Source organism: Ostrea edulis, chromosome 4, assembly GCF_947568905.1.
Source record: "Ostrea edulis chromosome 4, xbOstEdul1.1, whole genome shotgun sequence".
NCBI classification, from domain to species: Eukaryota; Metazoa; Mollusca; class Bivalvia; order Ostreida; family Ostreidae; genus Ostrea; species Ostrea edulis.
The window spans coordinates 8,412,378-8,440,029 of NC_079167.1; the positions used below are offsets into that span (position 1 = coordinate 8,412,378).

Here is a 27,652-nt window from a genome sequence, read left to right on the forward strand (position 1 = left end):
CCCCCCCTTCTCCAATCGTCGTCAGGACGATAGGAGAAGGGGGCTGGTTTTAATCAGACTGGGTTATTTTTAGCTATTTTGTACTTTTAGGATACTGTAAGGCATTGTTGACATGCGTAATAGAGATTTTCAACATAAAATAATTAAATCAACTCGTGTAGCTTATTCGGGGGAGGGGGGTGACCCCCCCCCCCCTTTCAGTTGCAGGTACTCTTTCCACTAAAGTTTCAATAAAATTAATATCTCTGTAATGTGGGGCAATAGATGACAATCTGGAGGGGGTAGTTATAAGTGGGTTGCACCCTCTTTCAAGAATGATCAATTTCAGTAAACAAAATTGTCATTCTGAGATTTCCAAATTTCCCCTTTTGGAGGGGGCGGACAGGGGTAGCCCTCACCCCCCCCCCCCCCTGAATAGTAATAAATTGCTTCTCATTTGGGTACTGAAGCGTATTGCATGCCTAGTTTACTTCCCATATATTCACTGCAATGGTTATAATACCTATAAATTTAAACAGGCTCATAATACGCGATATTGCAAATGTATTATCTATTTTCTGTATTTGTAAATTGTTTCTCTTTTGTCTGTCAAAACACAATGGGGACGGCATGGCATCGAATATACGTATATCCGGTGCGATCAGTTTGTTGCAGATTAGTGGTGAGAAGGGAAAGACGAAAGGAGTTATAAAAACGGAAGTATAAGAACCTTCCCACTGAACCTCTTTTTTTTCCCTCCCACCCCCTTTGAACGCCGCCCCCACCCCCATCCTCTCTGCCCCCTCCTTTTGGGAAGCGAAAAGGTACGAACTTAGGTAGCACCCCCCTTTTAATTTCTCTTTTTAGATCCGCCCCTTGACACCCACCTATTTTTGTGTTTGTTCGTTGTTTGTTTGATAAGCGTTGATGGATTGCTTTGGGCGATTGTCTAAGAGTAAGAAAAACTTGTGTCATTTATTCAATCAAGAAATCATTTACTTACCTATTGTTCCTTCGCTAGTTTACGGTATTCGTTGTCGGAGATTATCGCAATAGTAAGTTAAAGTAATCATCGGATATATGTATGTTGAGTTTGCACATTACACAAGTGATGAATAAAATGACAATATTAACTGCGGATATGCTGTGATGGATATTTTGAACGATTTTAAATCAATCAGACGGTAGAGGTAGAGATGTTAACATGGGGCAGGTTTTTTTTTTTTGTTTTTTTTTTTTATATATATATTTCGGACAGTTTGGGCCACTGGCCACAAATCAATCGTTACAGGTTAGAATGTCTCCTGGCGAAGCTTTACACGTCTTTGTCCAGAAGTCTGAGGGCCTATATGTTTTAATTGGTGGACAAGATTTTTTTTCCAGTCATAGATATATATATATGTCACGAGGGGCGAGGCCTGACGTGATCTCCCGAGCAGTGATGAGATAATTTGTACATACATGTACAAAAATGTAATTTTATCTAAATCGATCTGTCATGTCAAAACACTTAAGTACACATGAAAAGTACAATTTTTCCTTTTATCACTTATAAATCTTAATAAAATTATTTTACCTGTCTCTTAAATTTATAATGCCTGTTTCTAAAGATTAACGAACGATTTTCATGGGGGCTATCGGGGATATCGTCTCATTAACCGTAGTTATGATTTTATTATCATTATTCCGCCATTTTTTTATTGGTTGCATTTATGCCTTTTGCTTCTGATTATTAGATTTATTTTTGTATGTTTTCATGGACTGACATGTGGACAACCATGACACACCCCTCTAGCGTCTCTGACTGATCAGAATCCCGAAATGCATTTGATCGAACAATATTTCTATATTTCCTCTATACTTGTTATTGAATGTATGCATGGTTCGTGTACAAGATATTTAATTCCTCTTGAAACGCGCATTCTAATGGAAACTGGTCCCATTTGAACATGTGTGGATTATTGTTTTGGGGGGGGGGGGGGGGGGCTTTTTATGTTCGTTTTTCTTCCCCGGTCCCATGTTGCCTTCACTTTTGATGGCATGGTTTCACAATCTTGTGCTCCCACTTCCCCTAACACTTACCAATATTATATTTTTAATTGTTTTCATTCATAACCAATATGCCGACTTTATAGGAGGGAACCGGGGCTCAGGGTTTTATAATTCTCTGAATTTCACCTTCATGTTGCGGCCTTACAATCAAGAAAAATGCCCTTATATTTAAAATGGAACCAATCAACTGTTCAAATGGTGGTCCTTTAATTACTGGTTAATAGATCTACAATAGGGGTTATCTATCGAGAGATCGGATTTCTGGCAGTTTGTGGAAACATGTTTACCGTTACGCTATACACAGGTATGTGCTTACACTATTAACGTAGTTTAGTATTTCTGAAACGTGTATTGCAGATTTGAAATACTTTCCTATGTGTGCATGAGTTCTCAAAGACAAAAGAAAAGTTACCAGAAGAAAAGTGTTTGACGAGGCAATGATCTGTTACTTCTCTCCTGCCAACTGTCCTAACACTCAAGTGTTTGCATGGAGGAGGTGGCAGAAATGTTGTTTTCAAGAATTTGTCACTGAACAAACTTTCCAATGTTGGTGTGCCTGTGTTTTAGAGAAAAACCAGAGGAGATAATCGTCAGACCAAGGGTAGGTCTACGGTCAGCAACGATGCTGTTATAAACTCTTCAATCCGTGGAGAAAATCAGTTTAGTATTGGTGCAATGAATGAAGTATTGACTTAGCGAAGGGATCAAGTCCTATTAACTAGTATGATATAGGCCTAAACATACGCAATGATTATATTGGTAGAGAGGATTAATCGTTGCTTTCAAGTTTTATATGATATATCGGAAATTTCAGTATTTTAATTAAATCTTCATAATTAATTATCCTTTCTTCATCTCCTTCGTCAGATGGGGAATGGTGCCAGCAGCTCCGGCGTTAAAGGAGGCGGTATACCTACACTGTATATTTACGGTTTAAGCGCCCCCGCCCGGGCGGCATGGATGACGGCAAAGGCCGCCGAGATCCCGGTTCATCTCAAATACATTGACCTATTCAAGGGCGAACACAAGACTCCGGAGTTTGCAAAGGTATGAAGAGTGGGCGTGTGCGGTTACATTTGAAACATAAGAATCTAACTTTCCCCCCGTATTTTTGAGTTTTGATTAGTTGGATGCAAAGAAAGAAACGTATCGCACCGATTTTGAACACGAATTTTGCCATTGTTGCTACGTGAACATTTTTATGAGAATTGTATGAATCATTACTACTTTGCAGATAAATCCCGATATGACCTTGCCAACACTAGTTGATGGAGATTTTACTTTGTGGGAAAGGTACCTTCGCCTACGAATTATTTCTTTCGTAATTATTTTAAAGAATTTCAACATTCTCGTAAACGTCATTTATTTTATATAGCCGCCCTATAATGCAGTACATGATCAGCAAATGGGGAGGAAAGCATTCCTATTTGTATCCTAAAGACCTTCAAAAGAGGGCCGTCTGTGATCGACTGATGAACTTTGACCTTGGATCTGTGTACAAGACCGTTACAGAATTCACAGTAAGTAAGCAGAGCTTTAAATCGACAGACAGAAAGATGACACAGAAAACTGAAATATCATACAATTCTTCTTCTTCTTTTAACAACAGTACCCCCAGCTATTTCAAGGAAAACCCCCTGATCCTGATAAGGAAGCTGCCATGAAGAAAGCGTTCGAATACCTCAACCGTCATCTGGATGGCGGGCAACAGTACATGACTGGTGACAACCTCACAATTGTGGATATCTCCATGGCAACCAATATCTCACTGACCGAGATCAAAGGTTACAAACTGGAACAGTGGCCAGATCTGGCTATGTGGTACCGCCGGATGAAGGCCCTACCATACTGGGCCGAGTGTAACCGAGGCTTGTACGAGTGGAAGTCTCCTCAGTGATTCACATCACAAAGACTGCTCTACGTAACTAATTCACGTACACAACAGCTACACTTCTACCAGATGTGACTCTGTGATGAAGATCTCTGGATAATCTCCAGAAAAATCATAAACACCTTGTAAATTTGATGATCTTATGCCATTTATAGTTTGATTTAAGCAATCATTAAATCATATTAAACAGTACTTGGTATGGTGGTTCTTGTCGCCTATTTCTGCATGGTACCATTGTCAATGCTTACAGGGATAACTTAAAACATTATCCAGTTCTATCAATTTACAATCTAAAAATCCGAATACTAACAGACTAGTTTATAAATAAGTTGTCCCAATTGGACCAACTACAAGAAACAACACACTGCAGTGTTTGACATGCCCAAATACACACCTGTACAACATCGTAATGGTATTGAGACTTAATGTACAAAACAATGAACAACTGGCAGTTACAAATACATTCTAGCATTTTTACATACATATACATATGCTGTCTTTACAATTTAAAATAAAAGTTATTAATATCAACACAGGAAAAGTATAAAACCATATATAAATAATGTTTTCTGCGCAGATGATGAAAGTATAGTGTATACAAGTCCACTGATGATGACGACTACTTCACATACTGATTAGAGGGAGACACATAACATCTTCTGTAACTTCAATAAAGAAATTCCTAACAATAAAGTTTATATGCATCCCTGGTCTTACTTGAAATGACACGCTTGTATGTGTGGAATTTTTGCAGGTAATTAAGTATATTCTACTATACAATAAACCTAGAAGGTGTCAAAAATTGAAAGGGAACTCGCAAAACAAAATAGCGGTCACATGTGGCTTTTATGTAAAACCTGGTAAATACTGTTTCAATTTTCATTTCAATGTCTTTAATAACACAAATTACAAACAAATTGATAGAAAACTGGAGCAAAAGTGTAATAAATAAATATAAATGAAAATTGTAATACATCTGGTCTTGTGACTTGTATACACATTCAAGTAAATGTATGTATATTAATCATATTTTAGGTTCATTATTAATTTTGCTGGTCATAAGCACCATAATATCACACTACCCAGATGTAACAGGTACCAATCACTTCCGTCGTAAGTCAGCCATTTCAATTCTCTCTGTATCCACCAAACGGATATGGGAACAAGACTAAAATGATAAAATATTTTAAAATATTACCAATGGTCTGATGCAAAATATAACATACATATGGAGAAAAACATTTTCACAACTTGTCCTATTTCCACACACAACTACTGAATTTGTGAAATTATTTGCTAAAGCCAGAATAATGTTTTTCCCATTCTGCATCAGGTCTAGCTGCAGAACTGTCCCAATATTTTCTCAGAGAGCTACAGTTCTGCAGCTACATCAGGTCGGAATAGAAAAAAGAGGCCCACAGGCTCTATCGGTCACCTGAGTATATAACCACAATTAACGACGACGTTGATTAACTTCAGGAGACTGGAGTGTTTACAGCTTAGCATTTTAACTTTTACGGAGACTGGAGTGTTTACAGCTTAGCATTTTAACTTGCTACGTAGACTGGAGTGTTTACAGCTTAGCATTTTAACTTGCTACGTAGACTGGAGTGTTTACAGCTTAGCATTTTAACTTGCTACGTAGACTGGAGTGTTTACAGCTTAGCATTTTAACTTGCTACGTAGACTGGAGTGTTTACAGCTTAGCATTTTAACTTGCTACGTAACATTGTAAAATCAGTGGGATGGATTTATCTGTCCTTCTGGTGACTCAAGATAAAATGTAATGTATTATTATTTTGATCATCTTCAATAGCCCTTTCTAAAAAAATTTTTACATCAACAACATCAGATGCTTCATCTAAAACATCATCAGGTACAAGGTGGCCATTTTCGGATTCAGACCTCCTAACTCCCTTATAAATCAATTTCCTAATGAAATCAGAAGTCATTTCTTGGGCCAACAGATAGGCGTTAAGGTCAAACACTGAGCGCATCATCAATGAAACTTAAGTTTGCAACTATTAAATTAGCATAAATGACCTAAAATATGAAGACAAAGGCTAGTTTAACCCAAATTGTCTCTTTCACACAGTAGATTACTAGTGTCTCTCTATTTTATCGATTACAATCAGCAATTGGCTCACCAGACTTTCATACAGTAAAACACACTTATAATGATGTGCTGGGTATGAACAATTTAGATTCATTATAAACGTAATTTGTTATATTCAATAAGTTTATATTAGGAATGCACATCACTTCGTTGTAATTGTGAATTTATTATAAGCCTGTTCACTGAATAACCATTTAGTGCATCATGTATAAAAATGCTTGCATCAAACAGTGGATGATGGAGTATACTTTGGTGTGTTCAGTATAAACATGTGTCGTACTTACATCAAACAGTGGATGATGGAGGATATTTTGGTGTGTTTCGGTATAAACATGTGTCGTACTTACATCATGATAGGTATTTGACTACTTTTCTTGACTTTAAAGCAGCTTTTGACAGCGTACATAGACCATCCTTATGGAGAATAATGAAAGAATACGGCATCCCAGACAAGATCATAAGCATTATCAGAAACACCTATAATGAATCTCAGGCTAGAGTGAAAGTAGGAGGCGAATTTTCCGACTGGTTTTTTGTCGAGACTGGGGTGAGGCAAGGTTGTGTTTGGTCTCCCCTACTGTTTGGCATTCTCATAGACTGGGTATTAAGAAAGTCCTGTGACAGTCATGGATTGCAGATGAAGAAGCGTGTTCGTACACTCAGGGGAATCGAGGACGGTTGGAAACTATCAGACCTCGACTTTGCTGATGATGTGGCTCTGATAGAACCAGATGAAGAAAAATCAACAGCAGCACTGGCAAGACTTAGGAGAGCAGGAGAAGAGGTTGGCCTTGTAGTTTCTGCAGAGAAAACCAAGGTTATGCCAATAGGTGAAACATCGGCATGCGTAAAAGATGGAGAGTCTACCATTGATAAAGTTGAGAAGTTTAACTACCTAGGCTCAACTGTAACACCAATTAATTCCATCGATACTGAGCTGAACATTTGTATAGGTAAAGCCGCAAATGCTTTTAAGAACTTGCGCAACACTTGGAGAGCAAAGATCAGCCTCAAAATAAAAATGAGAATATATAGAGCAGTTGTCATTCCAACATTGCTGTATGCATCTGAGACATGGGCCACAACCAGGAAACATGAGCAACGACTAGACACCTTCGATTCCAGATGCCTTAGAATTATTCTGAAGACCAAATGGTGGGAATGAAGGCGTAACAGTGACATTCGAGAGCTCACAGATCAACCATATGCCTCAACACTACTCATGAGGAATCGGCTGAGATGGTTTGGTCACATGTCGAGGATGGGAGACGAAAGATTCCCTAAACGAATGTACGAATGGGACCCTACATCGGTCGGAGGCAGAAGAAAACAAGGACGACAACGGCAGAGATGGCGAGACACGCTGGCAAGAAACTTTACAACTGCGGGCCTAACATATCAGGACGCCGAAAATATAGCCAAAGATCGTGTGACATGGAGGGATACCATAGCGGCACTGATGTGATAACAATCACTAACAGTATCCAGTACGTAAGTAAGTACTTACATCAAACAGTGGATGATGGAGGATACTTTGGTGTGTTCGGTATAAACAAGTGTCGTACTTACATCAAACAGTGGATGATGGAGTATATTTTGGTGTGTTCAGTATAAACAAGTGTTGTACTTACATCAAACAGTGGATGATGGAGGATATTTTGGTGTGTTCAGTATAAACATGTGTTGTACTTACATCAAACAGTGGACGATGGAGTATATTTTGGTGTGTTTGGTATAAACATGTGTCGTACTTACATCAAACAGTGGATGATGGAGGATACTTTGGTGTTTCGGTATAAACATGTGTCGTACTTACATCAAACAGTGGATGATGGAGGATACTTTGATGTGTTCAGTATAAACATGTGTTGTACTTACATCAAACAGTGGATGATGGAGGATACTTTGGTGTGTTTGGTATAAACAAGTGTCGTACTTACATCAAACAGTGGATGATGGAGGATATTTTGGTGTGTTCAGTATAAACATGTGTTGTACTTACATCAAACAGTGGATGATAGAGGATATTTTGGTGTGTTTGGTATAAACAAGTGTCGTACTTACATCAAACAGTGGATGATGGAGTATATTTTGGTGTGTTCAGTATAAACAAGTGTTGTACTTACATCAAACAGTGGATGATGGAGGATATTTTGGTGTGTTTGGTATAAACATGTGTTGTACTTACATCAAACAGTGGATGATGGAGGATATTTTGGTGTTTCGGTATAAACATGTGTCATACTTACATCAAACAGTGGATGATGGAGTATATTTTGGTGTGTTCAGTATAAACATGTGTTGTACTTACATCAAACAGTGGACGATGGAGGATATTTTGGTGTGTTTGGTATAAACATGTGTCGTACTTACATCAAACAGTGGATGATGGAGGATACTTTGGTGTTTCGGTATAAACATGTGTCGTACTTACATCAAACAGTGGATGATGGAGGATACTTTGATGTGTTCAGTATAAACATGTGTTGTACTTACATCAAACAGTGGATGATGGAGGATACTTTGGTGTGTTTGGTATAAACAAGTGTCGTACTTACATCAAACAGTGGATGATGGAGTATATTTTGGTGTGTTCAGTATAAACATGTGTCGTACTTACATCAAACAGTGGATGATGGAGGATACTTTGGTGTGTTTGGTATAAACAAGTGTCGTACTTACATCAAACAGTGGATGATGGAGGATACTTTGGTGTGTTCAGTATAAACATGTGTTGTACTTACATCAAACAGTGGATGATGGAGGATACTTTGGTGTGTTTGGTATAAACATGTGTTGTACTTACATCAAACAGTGGTGGGACTTTGGTGTGTTGGTGAAATCCCCTCTCTCTACATTTACCAATCTCAGGAAGGCCTCGTTCTGATGTCAGTGTAAATATTCCAGTCCTTTCCAAACAAAAAAATGGTATTAAGGTAAATACATATCCATAGTTTCACAACTTTCCAGGCAGTAGATAAATTTAAGACTATAATATAATAATAATATTATAGTAATTATGATTAATTGCACAATTCTGGTTACTTGCAAAGCATGTATGCACATAAATTGACAATGCTAATCTCATTTTTTTAAAAATCACAAAAACTTCTGAATCTTCAGTATACATATTGAGAAAGGAGGGAACAAACACTGCCAAAAGATATGAAGAATACCTACTCTTGATACTTAGGTGCACAAACAATGGCTATTGCCTCGGGCAGCATGGCCTGGTAGCCGTACTGATTGTGCATGTCCACACTGGAGAGGAAAGCAGTCTGGGTTGGATGTGTCTACAGATAAAACTTCATCTATTACAACTATTAAGAAACATATTTCATTCTAAAATTTCATGAGGTTATCATCTTACAGCTTCATGAAAAATATGCAGCAAGTCTTATCTTCATAATCTTCTCAAAATTAAATTTTTAAATCTACATTATCACTTAAAGACACTTGCTACAATTTTTCTACCTCCTTTTGAAGAGTTTAAATTTTTACAGTTTTTACAGTTTTTAACAAAATCCGGGCATGTTTTGAAAGTTTCCTTACTGCAGAGTATTTATGATGTACTCAAGAGTAATTTTTTAATCAATGTGTGATTAAAGAGTTCAAGTGATTACAAAGTATCTCTATATGGGAAAGCTCTGAAAACAAATGCCCAGTAAAAACTAATGATTTGATCAACTTGACTTAATTCAGTTTGTAATGTAGCTATTTTTACAAGCTTTGCATATTTATTCACATTTCGTACAGAAATATTTGTTTTTAGCAAATGTCCTTCAGTTACTCCAATATATCAGTTATATGCTCTCATACATATGAATTAAAATTTTTTGCTGTAAAATTTTTTGTAAGGTCTTAATACGATATATACAGTGGTTTAATTCTAATGAATCCCATGGCATATCTCCAAATATACGACAAAAATGAATTACCATGCATTATCTAGAAGAGATAGAGAAACCTTACAAATAGCTGACACATAAATTTATGTCCCACTGAAATTAAGAAAATCAGTCTACAATTGACCCAGCGAAATGAATGATTCTACAGTACACCTACATGGATCCACCCAAGAGTAATAAGATCTCTTGGATCCTGGTAAAGAAACAAGTCCTCCTCATCCTCTGCAACACATGTATCTGTAGTTCCGGATTGTTTTGGTATCAGCACATGGGTGATGTGGAAACTGTTATGTACCTGAAGGAAAAGAGCCTCTGTTATTCAAACTTAATAAGGAGTTACTTTTTTAAAAAGTGCTAAAAAACAATCCATAAATGTTAGAAAAGCAATGAGATACACATTGTAGAATATATGGCAAGCCCTTTAACTATTTATTCGTAAAATTAGATATCTCTTTAAATAAGAGAGATATCTCTTTGCACTAGCGAGATATCTCTATTGGTGGCTGCGAACTAAGTTCGACCATCAGAGTCAAGACAGCTTGGGGAAAGTTCAGAGAACTTCTCCCAATCCTAACATCCCGAGCCATCCCAATTATCACCAGGGGTAAGGTCTATGATAGCTGTGTAAGAAGCGTGATGTTGTATGGCAGTGAGTGTTGGGCCCTCACTCAGTCCTCACTCACCCGACTCCAGAGAAATGAAAGGGCTATGATTAGGTGGATATGCAACGTAAAGCCAGACCAGATCCAGAACATTAGGTCAGACACCCTTCTTGAGAATTGGCCATCCCAAAACTTGATGTATTAATAAGGGCAAATCGTCTTCACTGGTTTGGGCATGTTGAAAGAAGCAAGGGGACTATCAGCACTTGCAGAGACCAAAGACTGGACAGCAAAAAAAAGCCGGGCACCCTAAGAAGACATGGAAAGAAACCATCAGGCAAGACCGTAAGCAGTGGCAAATGGACACAGTCAATCCCCACAATCGTGATCACTGGAGACTTTGCATAAGGACAGCCAAACAACGTCGAACCCCTGACAAAGGGAACACAGACGATAAAAAAAAGATATCTCTTTAAACAAAAGAGATATCCCTTTACACTTGGGAGATATCTCTTTCTCTTTGAGAGATATCTCTTAGAGCTAGAGAGATATCTCTCAAAGAGAAAGAGGTATGGTAAGATTTGCTTTGGCGGGCTTCCGGTTTAGGGAGAATTTCTTGAGTATTCAAACTGATAAAAAATATTGGAAAGAAATATCTCTTTCTCTTTGAGAGATACATGTATCTCTTTTTCAACAATTAAAGAGATATCTCTTATACTTTGAGAGATATCTCTCTAGAAATTCTTAGAGAGATATCTCTTTAAGTGAAGGAGATATCTCTCAGAGTAAAAGCTATATCTCTTTAAGTGAAAGAGATATCTCTCATATCTCTCTAATTGAAAGAGATATCTCTTAAAGTATAAGAGATATCTCTCGAAGTGAAAGAGATATCTCTCTAAGTGTAAGAAATATCTCTAAAAGTAAAAGAGATATCTCTTTCTATTTCTCTTTGATTTAAAGAAATATCTTATTTTTCAAATAAATAGTAAAAGGGCCTGCCATAAGTATAGTTGTTGCAAATCCTATGCAACCCAACTTCAACAATTCTGAAATTTCAGGTTTGTAAGCTGAAATACTACCCACCAACTTGCCAGCAAGAATGCCACAGGTTTCAATGTTTCTTAAGGTATTGTGTTCAGCAATAACCAGGAACTTCCTCATCAGATCTGATGGTATTACCACTTCCCGGAGCCCCGAGAACCCAGTGCTGGTGAAGTGGTCAGGCTTGGTGCTTCTGTCAATGTCAGGAGAACCATTTCTATAAAATACATGGCAAACATCTAAATTTAAAATCCAGAGTTATGGTAATCATCTTACTAGGTAAAGGAATGATCTTTGTTTAACAAAACATTGCATTAATTCATTGAAATTCAGTCTCCAGAATTCTGGTGTTCATCTATGGAACAATTTGCCATTGAATATAAGATTATCACCAACTTTGTCCACATATCAACACTTCGTTGTGAGTTACATCCCTTTGTGGGGTCAGTCAAAGGTCAACCAGTGAAAAATAAAATTTTACCCTACCAAATGTAAGAGGTTACTACTGTGAATTATAGCCAATTATTAAGTTTTCATACAAGTTTATAGGTTGCTCCACCCTGGGGCATTGTAGTTGAATGCAATTGATGGAAAAATATCGAATGTTAAAGACACAGAACAGAATGTTACAAAGGCCAAAATAGGGAAATACGACTTTTTAAACGCAAGATGGCAGACAAGAAAAGTAACTTGTGAGAAGTGTTGACACATGTATTCATCATTAGCAGGTATGTTTATCACTGTTTAAAATATTTTGAGAACTTGTATATTATGGTTTGCAAGGCTTTTAAATATCTAAATAGGTTACTTTCTCTGAATGAAGTATTATGTGTTTTATGATTATCATTGAACATTTCATTTTCTACAAAGAGCTTTATGTGGTGCGTACATTGTTGGGGTGGAGTAATCTGAAATCACTAAGTTTTTCTTCAGCTCTCTATCAGGAATATTTGGGTACTGGGAATCTTTCATGAGATTTTTCTCCACAGGTCTCTCTCCAAGATCATTATGTATGTATGTCAGACTTCCTGCTGTTGCTGATGGACGCTGATTGTTCAGTCCTGATGTGTCATTATCTTTCACAACTTTCTCATTACTCTCACTGTCTTGGTCAATATTTTTCAATAACTCTTTCTCTTTTAATTCCTGTAGCTTGTGTTCCTGTTCATCCAGCCATTTTGCTTCTGCTACGCTGCGAGCCTGTATCTGTCTTGCTTCCTCTTCCTGCTGTCTCGCTGCTTCCTCCTGTCGTTGTCTCTCTTGTTCTCTCTCTAGTTGCTCTTGTTGAATGCGCTATATATCAAAGTAGAGAGGAATAGTTTGTTTTTAAATCAAACAGCCAATGACAGTTCATCAGTAAAAGCTTTCTACATGTATATTGTTCTTGTGGAACTAATGCCTTCCAAACATAATTAATTTGCAATATTATGTAATGATTTGGCTTCAGCATTACAAGTTTCATTCCATGATATAACTTCCTATTGATCTTGCTTGCCAGTATAATGATACATTCTCTAGTCATAAATGCATTTATTGATTTTATGTTGAAATGACTAAGTTAGGACAAGCATTTCCTATTTTTCTCATAGTAACCTTGACTGTATCTAAATGACCTTGTGTCACCTTCACATTCATATTACTTTCCCAATGACATGATCCAAATGAGCATAATAAGTCATTTACATAACACAGCATCAGGCCATATATGTATTAGGTTTAAGATTTTTTAAATTTCTCTTTCATAAGATTAAGAATTGGACATTACTGGAATAGGCAAATGGACAACAATTGAATAGGCAGGTTGATTCCTTTACATTCTCAAATCTGATTTTCAGAATTGCAAACCCCCCCAAAAAACTAATGTGTCGACATGACACAAATGCCCCGCCAGCAGTAAAGTCAAATGTAGGAAATCCATCAAGTATAGCATTGAATGTTGTATTCAGATTGTATGTTACACGCAGTTAGTACAATAAAGAACTCAACAACAATCCTTTATATGTTTTACATGTAACAGTCATAAAATAAATACATACTTTGTAAAAGGGGCACAACTCCATCAAAAATCAACAAACCAGAACAAAACTCCACTTTGATATGTAACTCATCAATCAACACCTATATACAAAAAATCAGTTCAATATCTCAAGGCATTTAGAAAAAAGGTCTGGAAAACTGGTCATAACAGTAATTTTTCTATGTTAAAGGGGCACAACTCCATCAAAAATCAACGAACCAGAACAAAACTCAAACTCGATCTGTAACTCATCAATATACATCTACATACAAAAAAATCAGTTCAATATCTCAAGGAGTGCAGAAAAGAAGTCCAGAAAACTGGGTGTTGCGGAAGGATTGACAAGAGTAAAACTATATGCCCCGACCACTTTGTGGTGGAGGCATAAAAACAACTCTTAATGCACATACATGTATTACTAATATGTGTAGAATATGCCACCATCACCAAAGGCACTAGACCATGACAACCCACCCCTTCTGTATTTTCTCTTACAAAATTGATTAATGTTGAAGATTTATTAACTTTAAAAATAAGATTTTCCTTGATTTTTATACTATGTAATCATTTTTTATGAAAAGGAGAAGCAAAATCACATACAGTTCATGTAGTTAATTACTGCCAGCATTAATTTTTTGGGGAGAAAATACAAACTGGGGATGGGGGAGGAAATGTGTTACACAGTCTAATGGCCCCGTGCCTGTGAGTACTATCAATACCTCCTCCTCTAAACGTTTCTTTTCTATATCCTTGTATCTCTTCTTCAAAATGGTTTTCAACTCTTCAGCGATGGGAAACACAAGCTTCACTTTCTAAAATTTATGCAATAAAATCAGTTAGTGTACAACATAACTGGTAATTTATGATGCCAAGGTACATACCTTTTTATTTTCTTCCCAATATATATTCTTTCAAAGAATTTATTTCAAACTTGTTTTGAAGAATATTAAAATTTGAAAGGGGTATTACCTGTGAAAGTGATGCCAACCATTTTTTTCTCAAAGTCTCTCAATGGTATAGGAATATATATATTAATGACTAACAAAAACATTTACCTGTATTTTGTATAAAAACAAGAGAAACCTAATAAAACTACACTATTAACCGCTTTTAGTGTATAGAAATATATAAGGAAGAATCATTGTCTTGAAAGACAATAATTATTTAATCACCAAAATCACATATTCATGTGCCTGTTTTGAAAAAATTAAATGCTAGTGTTATTAATGAAATATATAATACAGTGCAATTTTCATTGAATTCAATTTTTGGTGACAAAATTACAAATAATGCCCCTTTAAAGTAAAATATATGAATTGCTCTTTTTTTCTCTATTTCAGTAAAATCAAAGATAAAATTTTTTAAGTTGTTTTTTAAAGCAACAACTGTTTGATGATGACATAACTATAATATACGTCAAGTTTCTTCATAGATCTTCTTGCAAGTTAGACAAATTTAAGCATATATTCACATTCCCTAATTAAAACTATAAACCAATGACAGAGGATGGGTACACAGTATATTCTTTTCAACAAACTGTGATAACTTGAATGACACATGTTAAAAGAAGCATTTTAGAAAAATATCCATGACTAAATGGAAATAGAATGATAATAACACACTGTCTTTCCATGAAATTTAAATATTCTCCAATTTCTCTGAAATTGAGTATTTTCATGCAGAAATACTCATAATAAAAAAAACAAGAGACCCATGGGCCACATCGCTCACCCAAGTCACCGTGGCTCATATTTAAAGATTTATCCTATTTGCAAGTAAAACTACTCCCGGGGGGCATGATTTTTACAAAATTGAATCTGCTCTATGTCATAAAGTTTTCATGTAAATGTGAACTTCTCTGGCCAGTGATTTTTAAGAAGAATTTTAATGATTTTCCCTATATATTTGTATGTAAAATTTTGATCCCCTACTGTGGCCCCATCTTACCCCTGGGACAATGATTTTTACAAACTTCAATCTGCACTATGTCAGGAAGGTTTCGTGCAAATGTAAACTTCTTTAGTCTAATGGTTCTTAAGGAAAAATTTTTTAAAAGATTTTTTCTATTTATTAGTTATGTAAAACTTTGATCCCCTATTGTGGCCCCATCCTAACCCCAGGGGTCATGAGTTTCACAAACTTGAATCTGCACTATGTCAAGAAGCTTTCATGTAAATCTCAGCTTTTCTGGCTCAGTGGTTCTTGAGAAGAAGAGTTTTAAATGACCCAACCCTTTTTTGCATTTTTGTGATTATCTCCCCTTTGAAGAGGGGGTGGTCCTTCATTTGAACAAACTTGAAATCCCTTCACCCAAGGGTGCTTTTGGCCAAGTTTGGTTATAATAATTTGCCCAGTGGTTCTGGAGAAGAAGTCGAAAATGTAAAAAGTTTACAGACTACAGGCGATCAGAAAAGCTCACTTGAGCTTTCAGCTCAGGTGAGCTAAAAATAAAAATTCTTTCGCTATGTTTACTCCTATCTTAGAATATAATGACACTGATATCATAAACTTGGTGGTTTTTAATATTTTCCTTCAAAATCATAACAAGAAAAGGTCACATCATACAATGGCCTACACTTTTGCAGCTACTCCCTTTACACTGGAAGTTGGGGGCACACTTACAATTGCGGTCCTAAGCTTCACATAGATAGTATTAACAAATAGTGTATAGTAAAGCTTACGTTTCCAAATTCTATAGTATATCAAGTTTTAACAGGTTGTATTATATCTATGACAAAAACAAGGTTTAATTTCTTTGATTTTATGGAGAAAACTTTTTAAAGTATGCACTTCATCAAATTGTAGAGTTGGGGAAGGGGGGTGTTATAGGTGTATTTGACATTTTAATATTTCTCTCCAAATTATACAATTAATACCGAGGAGTTCAATAGTAATCTGTTTTAACAAGAGATGTTTGTAAAACACATATGCCCCCCATGGTGCAAAATTGAAAAGGGTTATACACACACATCATTTAATTGATTGTAGTATCATCAATTCAAAATATTGAGCAGACAATATCTTCCTATGTCAAGAGTGAATTGACCATGTGACCTAAAAATCAATAGGGGTCATCTACTCCTTATGGTGTACCAGTGTACCAAGTTTGGTGTCAATCAAGGAAATAATTCTTAAAATATAGGAGACAATATATTACTATGTCCAGTTCAACAATTGACTTTTGACCTCAAAACCAATATGGGTCATCTTCTCCTGAAGATGTACCAGTGAACTAAGTTTGATGTCTGTCAAGCAAAAGGGTTATCAAGATATTGAGTGGACAGTATATTACTATGTCCAGTTTGACCCTTGACCTTTGACCATGTGACCTCAAAATCAATAGGAGCCATCTTCTCTTGAATATACACCACTGTACTAAGTTTGATGTCTGTCAAGCAAAGGGTTCTCAAGATATTGAGCGGACAGTATATCCCTATGTCCAGTTTGACCCTTGACTTTTAAACATGTGACCTCAAAATCAATAGGGATCATCTTCTCCTGAAGATGTACCAGTGTACCAAGTTTGATGTCTGTCAAGCAAAGGGTTCTCAAGATATTGAATGGACAGTATATTCCTATGTCCAGTTTGACACTTGACCTTTGACCATGTGACCTTAAAATCAATAGGGGTCATCTTCTCCTGAAGATGTACCAGTGTACCAAGTTTGATGTCTGTCAAGCAAAGGGTTCTCAAGATATTGAATGGACAGTATATTCCTATGTCCAGTTTGACCCTTGACCCTTGACTATGTGACCTCAAAATCAATAGGGGTCATCTTCTTCTGAAGATGTACTGGTGTACCAAGTTTGATGTCTGTCAAGCAAAGGGATCTCAAAATATTAAATGGTCAGTATATTCCTATGCCCAGTTTGACCCTTTACCTTTGACCATATGACCTCAAAATCAATAGGGGTCATCTACTCCTTAGGATGTACCAGTGTGCCAAGTTTGATGTCTTTCAAGCAAAGGGTTCTCAAGATATTGTGCGGACATTATATTCCTATGTCCAGACTAGATTGACCCTTGACCTTTTGACTTGAAAAACAATAGGGGTCCTCTTCTACTCATAACCAACCCACATATGAAATATCATTATCATCAAGTGAATGGTTCTCAAGATATTGAGCGGACAACATGTGGTCGACCGACCGACAGGTGCAAACCAATATGCCCCTCTTCTTTGAAGGGGGGGGGGGGGGGGGGGGGGGGGGGGGGGGCATAAAAACAACAGACTTGACTCTATAATAATATTGCCTAAAAATTTTTGACATGTAAATCTCAAAAAAAATAATCCAAGGCTCGAGAAAGGCGGCAAGGGTTGATTTTTCAGTTCCATTCATTGGTTAAATTTTACATTTCCACTACCATTCACAGCAATGCTTTTTTTTATAGAGGGGGAGGCAGCCTATCTGACAATAGATCTTTCTCTGCACGCAAAAATAACCAAGTTTGTATGTAATAATAAACGGAGGCAAACCCATTGTTGCTAGGAGCCTGGTGATTGTTTTTGTGTTCATTTGAGTAATTGAAGTGCAAGAAGAGGTGTGAGTTGATGTACACAAAATCTAACTTTCAAAAGATAGAATCACACGCGAATAAAATATTCTAACAAAAATATTACACTAGACATACCAATTCGAGATAATTAACATGCTTTATTTATTGGCACCTAGTGTACATTTTGCAACAAGTAGTTATGTTCAGTGTGAAACGATAAATTGATAATGTATATATACGTATGCATTGGTTTTACATGTGTTTTTAGGCATATCGTATTGCATGGTTTTTTTTTGTGTTTTGACTGTCGAAAATATTGACAAAAATTAATAATGAAGAATTGCTGATATACTAAGGGCATCATGATTCTGATCTAAAGAAATCGAGGACTAGACTTTATTACATCATGACCATGTATTGCTTGCGAGAAAACCACACAAGGGACACATATAAATGTAATTAGTGACAAAGATATTCTGTTCAATTATACTATTTTTAAGTCATTACACTTAATTCTTAGAAAAATTCCTTAACTGGCAATTGATTGCAATCAAAAATTAAAATTTTTCTATTTACTCCTTATATGGCACCATCAACTAAGGACCGCAATTTGCTGCACACCCTCTGTAATCAGGGGGAAATAATTCGCATAGCGTTATGAAAAATGTAGGCCATTAAAAGGTCTGTAAAATGTTTTCTATAAAAATCATGGGTCACATTTAAACTAAGACTCTTCTGATGTACTTGCAAAAAATCTTTTAATGAAAACATTCTTGTTATCTACGGAAAATTTTAGACCATCAGTAAACGTCATCATTTTCATACTTTAAAAACTACCAAATGCAAATTAGCAACGACAAAAGACCAAGCTTATTCTGTAGATCATAGTCCAGGAGGATTTTACAGACTATAAAACTGAATGATTTTGCAGACTATAAAACTGAATGATTTTGCAGACTTGCCTTTTTTATTGCTGACACATCATCAACAGGGGCCATTTTGTAGTCAGGATGTTTTGGCAACTTTTCAACAAACAAACTAAAAATAAAAAGAAAGTAAAAGAGGTGTGCTTGATGGGTAGCTACCAAATTTCAATCCTTTGGAAATTACTTCGTGATTAGTGAAAACATATTGCATACATTAAGTAACTTAAAATTTTCCTCTTCTTCAAACTTGTATCTTAATAATTATCATAATAGTTAGTCTCATTTTTAAAAGCACATATATTGCAGTTTATAAAACAAGGACAGAAATATTTGTGTAAAGTTACTCTCAGCTGTCTGTACAGAGGGACTTACGATATAAATTTTGTATACAGGATAAATGCCTGCTCGTAGTTCTTCTCATCCTGGTAGACCTTTGCCATCCTTAATACTTCATGGCCAGATCTTAAGTACCGCCGCGGGGGAATCTGAGGGTCAATCTCCACCTTACAAGCATAATTACACAGTTCCCTCACCCTGGCTCCAGGATCTCTGATGTGGGCCGTGAGAGAAGCATCTCTGATGGCAATCTGGGCCATGACACCTCTATAGACAAAAAACTGGGTTTCACTTGCCATAAATAATGCATTCTATGACACATGTCAAATGCATTTATCGACATATCAATATATACTATAACACCCTAGAGGTACTCAAAACATCCTCTGGCACTTTAACACATTATGTACATCAAATTCACGGTGATGAAGCTCCAAAATAATGAATAATACTAGTAGTTCCTCAGGTCGGTGGTCAGTCAGCATTGGTCAATTGTGGGGTGATGTGAAAATGTAACAGTTGGTAAAATGGGTAGTAAAAACCAGGCCGGGCCGGGTCAGATCACCTTTGTAATCCGAATTTTTAAGTTTTCTTCGTTGATATGTCATTGTTTCTTTTGAAACTTACGGAATATATTCTTAATGATACATTTAGTCTTCGACACAAATTTTAGCACATAATTTTACCTATAGGTAAGGAATTCAATGACTGTATGAAATCTGGTTGGTAAAATGGGTAGCGAGACTAAAACACACATTATTGCATATTTTCTGTATAATATGCATCTGCTGCTGAAAACCTAGCATTTTTTCAATTCACATAGAGTTGAATTTGATACTTAATGCATTATTTGACCATTTAAATGCCTTTTATCTTAATTATCGGTGATTTTTCCAAACCCGGGCCAAAAGGAAACTGGATGCGGTCGACCCGGGCCGACGTTATTTATTCCGATTTAATTGCTAATGCTTTGGTTAATTAACCAATAATAATGGTCCTAAAAAAATATCACCGACTGATAAATTATGCCTACTTTATTTTCAAAATGGCACTCAAGTAATTCTGCATATATATTTGTTAAATTTGAGGATCATGAAAATTGCAATTTTGGTAGGCCTTTCTGCTCTACATCACTATGCGTTTAGTTTTTCTTACATATATGTGGTAGTAGAGAAGAAGATTGTTGAAAATTATTCAATTTTGTGGCAGTTTTTGCCCTGCCTTTAAGGCTCAAGGAATGTAGGAGTCCTGAAATTTACCATTTATGTCCCCTTTGTTCCAAAGATGCTTCATACCAAATTTGAAAGGAATTGGAATGATCATACTTATCAAGAAGTTAAAAATGTTCAATTGTTAACCCACGATGACAGACGACAAGCAATTGCAATGTCACCCGAGACCTAAAAATCGTAGAAACGACTTTCTAAATCTTAGAAACAACTTTTTAAATTGTTTCTATGATTTTCTAAATCGTAGAAACGACTTTCTAAATCGTTTCTATGACTTTCTAAATCGTAGAAACGATTTTCTAAATTGTAGAAATGATTTTTAAAATCATTTCTACGATTTAATAAATCGTAGAACGACTTTTTAAATCGTGGAAACGACTTTCTAAATCGTAGAAACGACTTTTTACATTGTTTCTACCATTTAATAAATCGTAGAAACGATTTTTATTTTTTTCTGCTAGGTTAAATTGGCACGAATACGCCGTCGTAAGTAACTTAATGATAGTTAGGTTAGAATTTAAATAAAAAAGATGGTTCTTATGAGGATACCTCCGAGTGGTAGGAACCGTGCAATGTCACGTTTCATAAGATCGTGAACGTGATAGCTAACATCCTCATTTTATTCGGAATTTTAATATCTGGCCCGGGTTACCGTATCCGGTTTCCTTTTGGCCCGGGTTTTAATAAATCGTGAATATTAAATATACAAGACTCGCATAACAAGTGCTACAGCATTTTGGTGATAAATTATCATAATATTTATCTAAATCATGTGTAGTTTCATTGTTGTGTCACATAGTTCAATCGTAATCGCAGAAAAATGTGTATTTTTCCTCGCTACCCATTTTACCAACCTGAAATAAACAAACGTTGATATTTTCACAGTGAAGCAAAATTATGCCGTAATTTTTGTAGTGAAGATCCAATGTATCATCCAGATTATGATTAAGAAGTTTTACACCAAACGAAAATAAAATAACGAAGAAAACTAAAAAAAATTAGAATTACGAAGGTAATCTGACCCAGCCCGGTTTTTACTACCCATTTTACCAACTATCAACTAATATACTGTCTGGTAAATATTTGTTCAGACCAGTAAATTTCATCTAAGACGAGTCAAATTTTTTTTATTTCATAAACTCTGAATTAAACTTGTTGTCAGGTCTAAGATGCATATTGTTTAGAAGTTAATATATTGTGGAATGGATTTACATAGGCTGAAAACTAAGTGCATAACCAACAGAAATACTACACGAACCAGAATAGGGTGGGACTGGGAGTGTGTTGAGTGTCCATCCTCGTAGTCGTCAAAATACGATAAATTATCGCGTGATAAGTCCCTGTGGTCTTATATATATTATATTCCAAAACTGCATGATTCAAAAAATTATTTGCTTTTTTAAAATCCTGTGGCTTCATGCAAACAATGATATGGTATGTGTGTATGTCTGTGTGACAATGACTAAGACTGACATGGTAATTGCAAATGTTGATGTCATAATCAATAATATCTTTTAAACCAATCTAAGAGACCAAATAATCAACGGGTCATGAAAAGATAACAAATCATACCTTATAGATGAAAATTCGGCTATTTACAAACAACCGTCATCTGCAAACTTTCTTCCTAACCTATAAATTTGTTTACATCTTTTTGCATGATGGTCTATTAAATTTCACTTTCTTAAATAGATCGTACTAAAATGTTTCGCATTACATGGATTTTTTTTTTTTTTTTTTTAGCTCACTTGTTTTATATTGAATGTTTAGGGCTGCATTCAAGATCGTAGCAGCTACGCGATGTAAGATAGTGCTCAAACTTCCACCAGAGTTCGTTTGCTCACAAACCAAACTCTTCCACTTAGGCATTATGGGATAGCGATTTCTTAGGCCTCGTATACTGTGACGTCACTGTAGAATGACGAAAAAACATAACGTCAAACGTAACCAACTTTCAAAACAAGAACGTAAACATCAAATTCATTACTTTACACAATAATTTGAACAGAGTATCCCTACTTTTTAATGATCTTTTGATCATTTTATGTTTAAAATAAAATCCATACTTTTATATTAATGCTTTTAATATTAATATCTTCAGACTTTTAACTGCGAACTACTTCTTTAGTGTAATTTGTCTGCGTGATAATCGCGGACTCACAATATACAAATCTGTATATTGTGGTGCGTCACATAGGAGAGGTCTATTCGTAGGCACTGTGACGTAATGAGGCCTCGACGGGGAGTTTGAGATAGTGCTATGATATTGAACGCACATCTAGGATAGTCTTACGTAGCGATATAACAAGCGTTCAACAGACCTAGATATCTCTAGCCCAGCACGATATTGAACGCAACCCAGCTGATGTTTCTGTGGTTGCCGGTTTCTGTAAACTTGTTGGGGTTTAAGGAAACAGCCAAGTGTTCTGGTTGAACGAGACTCTGTAACCGGAAAGAAGATAATTAATGGCCACACCTAAAATCGAACCCGAGACCCCTGCATGCTGCATTGCTAGTAGTCAGGCACTTGCTCTAGATAACCACTGAGCTATCCAGACCGATGTCCACGGTTCATATAGCCCAAACCACTACATTCCTCCCATCTAATCACCCTCTTAGATACTGACAAAGCCAAATTCTTTTGCCCCTGACAGGACTTGAAATCACGTGCAGGTGAAATTGTATCTTTTTGTCATTACAAAGTTAACCTCGGTGCGGGTTCGAATCTCGCTCGCGCCGGTGAGTGAGAAAGTTTCCCAGTTTACGTTCGGAAGGTCTATGGAGCACCAAATTAACATAAACTCAAATAATTGAAGATATCTTCAATTATTTGAAGATATCATCAATTCATTTGATTCGCGCAACAATTTAATTAAAGATCTCTTCAAATAATTAATGATATCTTCAATTCTGAATTATTGCGCGCATTGAATGAATTGATGATAGCATTAATTCTTCTGCTGAATTGATGCGCGCTTTACAAACTCCTCGTCGAGGCCTCATTACGTCACAGTGCCTACGAATAGACCAAACTCCCCGTCGAGGCCTCATTACGTCACAGTGCCTACGAATAGACCTCTCCTATGTGACGCACCACAATATACAGATTTGTATATTGTGAGTCCGCGATTATAACGCAGACAAATTACACTAAAGAAGTAGTTCGCAGTTAAAAGTCTGAAGATATTAATATTAAAAGCATTAATATAAAAGTATGGATTTTATTTTAAACATAAAATGATCAAAAATCATTAAAAAGTAGGGATACTCTGTTCAAATTATTGTGTAAAGTAATGAATTTGATGTTTACGTTCTTGTTTTGAAAGTTGGTTACGTTTGACGTTATGTTTTTTCGTCATTCTACAGTGACGTCACAGTATACGCGGCCTAAGAAATCGCTATCCCATAATGCCTAAGTGGAAGAGTTTGGTTTGTGAGCAAACGAACTCTGGTGGAAGTTTGCGAATAGACCTCTCCTATGTGACGCACCACAATATACAGATTTGTATATTGTGAGTCCGCGATTATCACGCAGACAAATTACACTAAAGAAGTAGTTCGCAGTTAAAAGTCTGAAGATATTAATATTAAAAGCATTAATATAAAAGTATGGATTTTATTTTAAACATAAAATGATCAAAAGATCATTAAAAAGTAGGGATACTCTGTTCAAATTATTGTGTAAAGTAATGAATTTGATGTTTACGTTCTTGTTTTGAAAGTTGGTTACGTTTGACGTTATGTTTTTTCGTCATTCTACAGTGACGTCAGAGTATACGCGACCTAAGAAATCGCTATCCCATAATGCCTAAGTGGAAGAGTTTGGTTTGTGAGCAAACGAACTCTGGTGGAAGTTTGGCGCGCTTTATTGAATTAATGATCTCTTCAAATGAATTAATGATATCAACAATTGAATTGATGTGCGCTACAATTCAATTGAAGAGAGCAATAATTGATATAATGCGCGCATTAAATCAATTTATGAGAGCAATAATTGAATTGATGCGCGCATTAATACGCAAGATCGCGACTACTTTTGCCGTCTTGGTTTTAGATTTTACTTTCCCCTTTCAAAGTCTCATGAGACCCAGAGTATGCGAGAATTTGGGCATGTTGGTAAATAATACCAGTTCTGCAACTTTTGTCGTGATCGATTCACCCGATTTTAACAATGGTGTACTCTCATTGTATTGCAGTAGACTGTAGTAATGATTCAAGAAAGAAACATAGTACGCAGAAATATCCACAACTGATGGATTTTAATGGAAATGTGGTGGATTTTTCCCCACTGCTGTCAGCCAGGAAATTCCCAAAGCTGAGACGAGCTTGCGTCAAAATATATAGCTTCGCGAGCTAAATTCAGAAGTTAATTTTTCCTGTATCCAGACGTTTTTACACACCTTTCATTTAAAAATACGTTCAATTGTGGAAAGCACATGGAGGCTAATTGTCTTCCGATGCCGTGTTTTGAATAAACAAAAATGCCCAAGATCGACACGCTTTTCCGGACTTCTTTACAAGAGAGTTCCGCTAACTCGATATTTACGATCTTGCGTATTCATTTGATGAGAGCAATAATGGATTTAATGCGCGCATTATTTCAATTATTGCTCTCTTCAATTAAATTAATGATATCTTTAATTCATTTGAAGAGAGCAATAATTCTTTTAGAGTGAGCAACTAAATAATTAAAGATATATTCAATTCAACATATCCACAATTGAATTAATGATCTCTTTAATTGAATTGTCGCTCTCTTTAAAAGAATTGATGCGCGCATTAATTCCTTATACAAAAGCATTGTAAATAATTAAAGATATCTTCAATTGAATTAAAGAGATCATCAAATTATTTATACCGAGCTCTAAATCAATTATTGCGAGCAATTGAATTGAAGAGAGCAATAATTGAATTAATGCGCGCATTAAATCAATTATTGCTCTCATTAATTCAATTGATGCGCGCATTAATTCACTTGATGAGAGTAATAATTGAATTGAAGCGCGCATTAATTCATTTGATGAGAGCAATAATTGATTTAATGCGCGCATTAATTCAATTAAAGAGAGCAATAATTGAATTGATGATATCTTCAAATAATAGAAGATATCTTCAATTATTTGAGTTTATGTTAATTTGGCGCTCCATAAAGGTCGATGGTCTCTTCCTAGTCTCTTCCCAGTTACATTGTATATGGGTTCTCTTCCACCAATAAAAACTGGGCGCCACCAGATAACTGAAAAATTGTTGAATGTGGCGGAAAAGTGCAAAACAAAGATAATTATGTTACTTACTAAGTACTGATACATTATACATGCAATAACTGTAAATTACATATCGCTATTACTTTGATTATTGTAACTAAATGTGTATTGATGATATGTATTTGACTCAATGACGAGATGTACTGGCATATTAGATCGTTAAATATAACGACTATAGAATTTTCGAAATGCTGACGTTAAACGAGGCTGTTGAAACCCCTGTAACATCAACTTGTTTGTTAGTAGCCTGCCTCGATTTAAAAACTGATCATATGTAGAAAAAGCTCTCACAAGTGTATCGAACCAGTTGAGTGACATGAACACAATATACAGGTGATCTTATGGAATACTGCTACATACATGTCATAGACGATGGAACAATGAGATATCCAAGTACGAAGCAGATGTGGAAGTCTCTGTCATGTATTTTATTTCGAGTTCACTAGCTGGGATATATTTAATCGACATATGAATGAACATGATTATTGTTAAGAGATAAAACGTCGTCGATATACATGTATCTAAATTTCGAGTTGAAAGCCATAGCTATATATTTTTCTTTTCATGTAAAAGCGTTTGAATAAATTCTTGTCTCATAAGAATATTTAAAATAGGCCAACTAACAAAGAAGCACAATTCGTGCCCATAGGGATTCCAATAGACCATTGTAAGAGTGACGACGGTGCTCGGACAAGATGGGAACATCCTAGAGCGCGCCGAGACGTCCATAAGAATTCCTTTTTTCCAAAGATCCAGGCATGTAGAATCAGGGGTGTGTGTGTGTGTAATTGACAACACTTAGTTTTCGTTACTTCCATACGGGTGACCCCACCCTACTATTTACTATTTTTATTGTAATAGTGAATGAGAAGAATTTAAGATTGATTCACGATTTCCACCAATTTTTTTTTTTTTTTTCACTTTTAAATGATGAAAATTGTACTGTCACATGTGTTTAAAATGTTTCACAAAAAATGAAAGTTAAATACATCATGACAGAAGTTCGTTAAAAGAGAGTTTATGAATTGTTGCGTAAACAAGGATTGTGGTCGTTGTTTATAAATGAAGGCTATAGTTATTGATCTAACTCTATAACATAGTATTAAATTTCAATTGACATTCGGCTAACTGGTGCCACACACAAACGAGAGGAAGCGAGGTCAACAAACCTTGCACATATATTATATGTACGAGTTAACTATTATTCATGCCGGACACAACATATACTTAGATCTGCATTAAAAAAAATTATCATTGTCATAAATATATGCAGAGTTAAAGATACAACGGTCCAAGTGAATATATTTTTAAAAATTGGTATAAAATAAATATAGCCTAGTGCATCACGTATTTTAGTTCCGAGACTGCACTGACGGAAAATACCGATTGGCTCCAAATAGAGTGCGAGTCCAAACGAAAATATTTAAGAGTGTAAATTGTAATTAATGTGACAGCATTGTATCATTCAGTAGGTATGTACATTTTTTAGAAAGATACTCATCAAGGGTGCTTGAATTCGCATATTAGTATGGTATATTGCAGCATTGTTAAGTAATTTCAGGAGTCAACACTTTCAGCAGTGTTGCCAATGCAATACATACATGTACATGTTGAGCTGCACAGGGCTAGGCGGACATTATTAAATCATGCTTTGAAGTTTGATTATAATATGTCATCAAAAGATTTTTAGATAGGTAGTCAATGAGTGTAAAAGAATGTTATGAATGGTTATCTTGCTAAGACGTGACGCGCAGAAAGTTACAGAACTGTAGCTCTATACATGTAACTAAGCC

General features: G+C 35.8%; 3 protein-coding genes across 11 annotated transcripts in view; 2 read left to right on the forward strand and 1 right to left on the reverse strand.

Annotated features, from left to right (window-relative positions):
- The first annotated feature begins 2,369 nt into the window (after window positions 1-2,369).
- On the forward strand, window positions 2,370-4,119 carry LOC125670469 (glutathione S-transferase 1-1-like). The gene is given in 6 exon segments (XM_048905658.2): window positions 2,370-2,564; window positions 2,567-2,632; window positions 2,899-3,078; window positions 3,266-3,324; window positions 3,407-3,551; window positions 3,641-4,119. Coding segments are annotated over 6 exon segments (834 nt in total). The 5' UTR covers window positions 2,370-2,468; the 3' UTR covers window positions 3,929-4,119.
- On the reverse strand, window positions 4,049-22,323 carry LOC125668123 (STAM-binding protein-like). Of its 2 annotated transcripts, none has more exons than XM_056161838.1 (10): window positions 22,168-22,323; window positions 19,403-19,633; window positions 19,067-19,142; window positions 14,326-14,418; window positions 12,479-12,882; window positions 11,632-11,806; window positions 10,104-10,241; window positions 9,219-9,331; window positions 8,845-8,947; window positions 4,049-5,090 (listed from the first exon to the last, which is right to left on the reverse strand). In XM_056161838.1, the coding sequence occupies exons 2-10, from the start codon at window positions 19,624-19,626 to the stop codon at window positions 5,025-5,027; spliced, it is 1,392 nt and encodes a 463-aa protein (XP_056017813.1). In that variant the 5' UTR covers window positions 19,627-19,633; window positions 22,168-22,323; the 3' UTR covers window positions 4,049-5,024. The 2 variants fall into 2 exon arrangements, with proteins under 2 accessions (XP_056017813.1, XP_056017814.1); XM_056161839.1 differs by lacking the exon at window positions 22,168-22,323 and adding an exon at window positions 21,854-22,087.
- Window positions 22,324-27,219: 4,896 nt separating this feature from the next.
- The window catches only part of LOC125668542 (protein FAM13B-like), a 38,694-nt gene continuing 38,261 nt past the window's right edge, over window positions 27,220-27,652 (forward strand). For all 8 annotated transcript variants that reach the window (XM_056161843.1, XM_056161844.1, XM_056161847.1 and 5 more), the window contains exon 1: window positions 27,220-27,331. The gene's annotated coding sequence lies outside the window, so the exon portion shown is untranslated. The remainder of the gene's footprint in view (window positions 27,332-27,652) is intronic.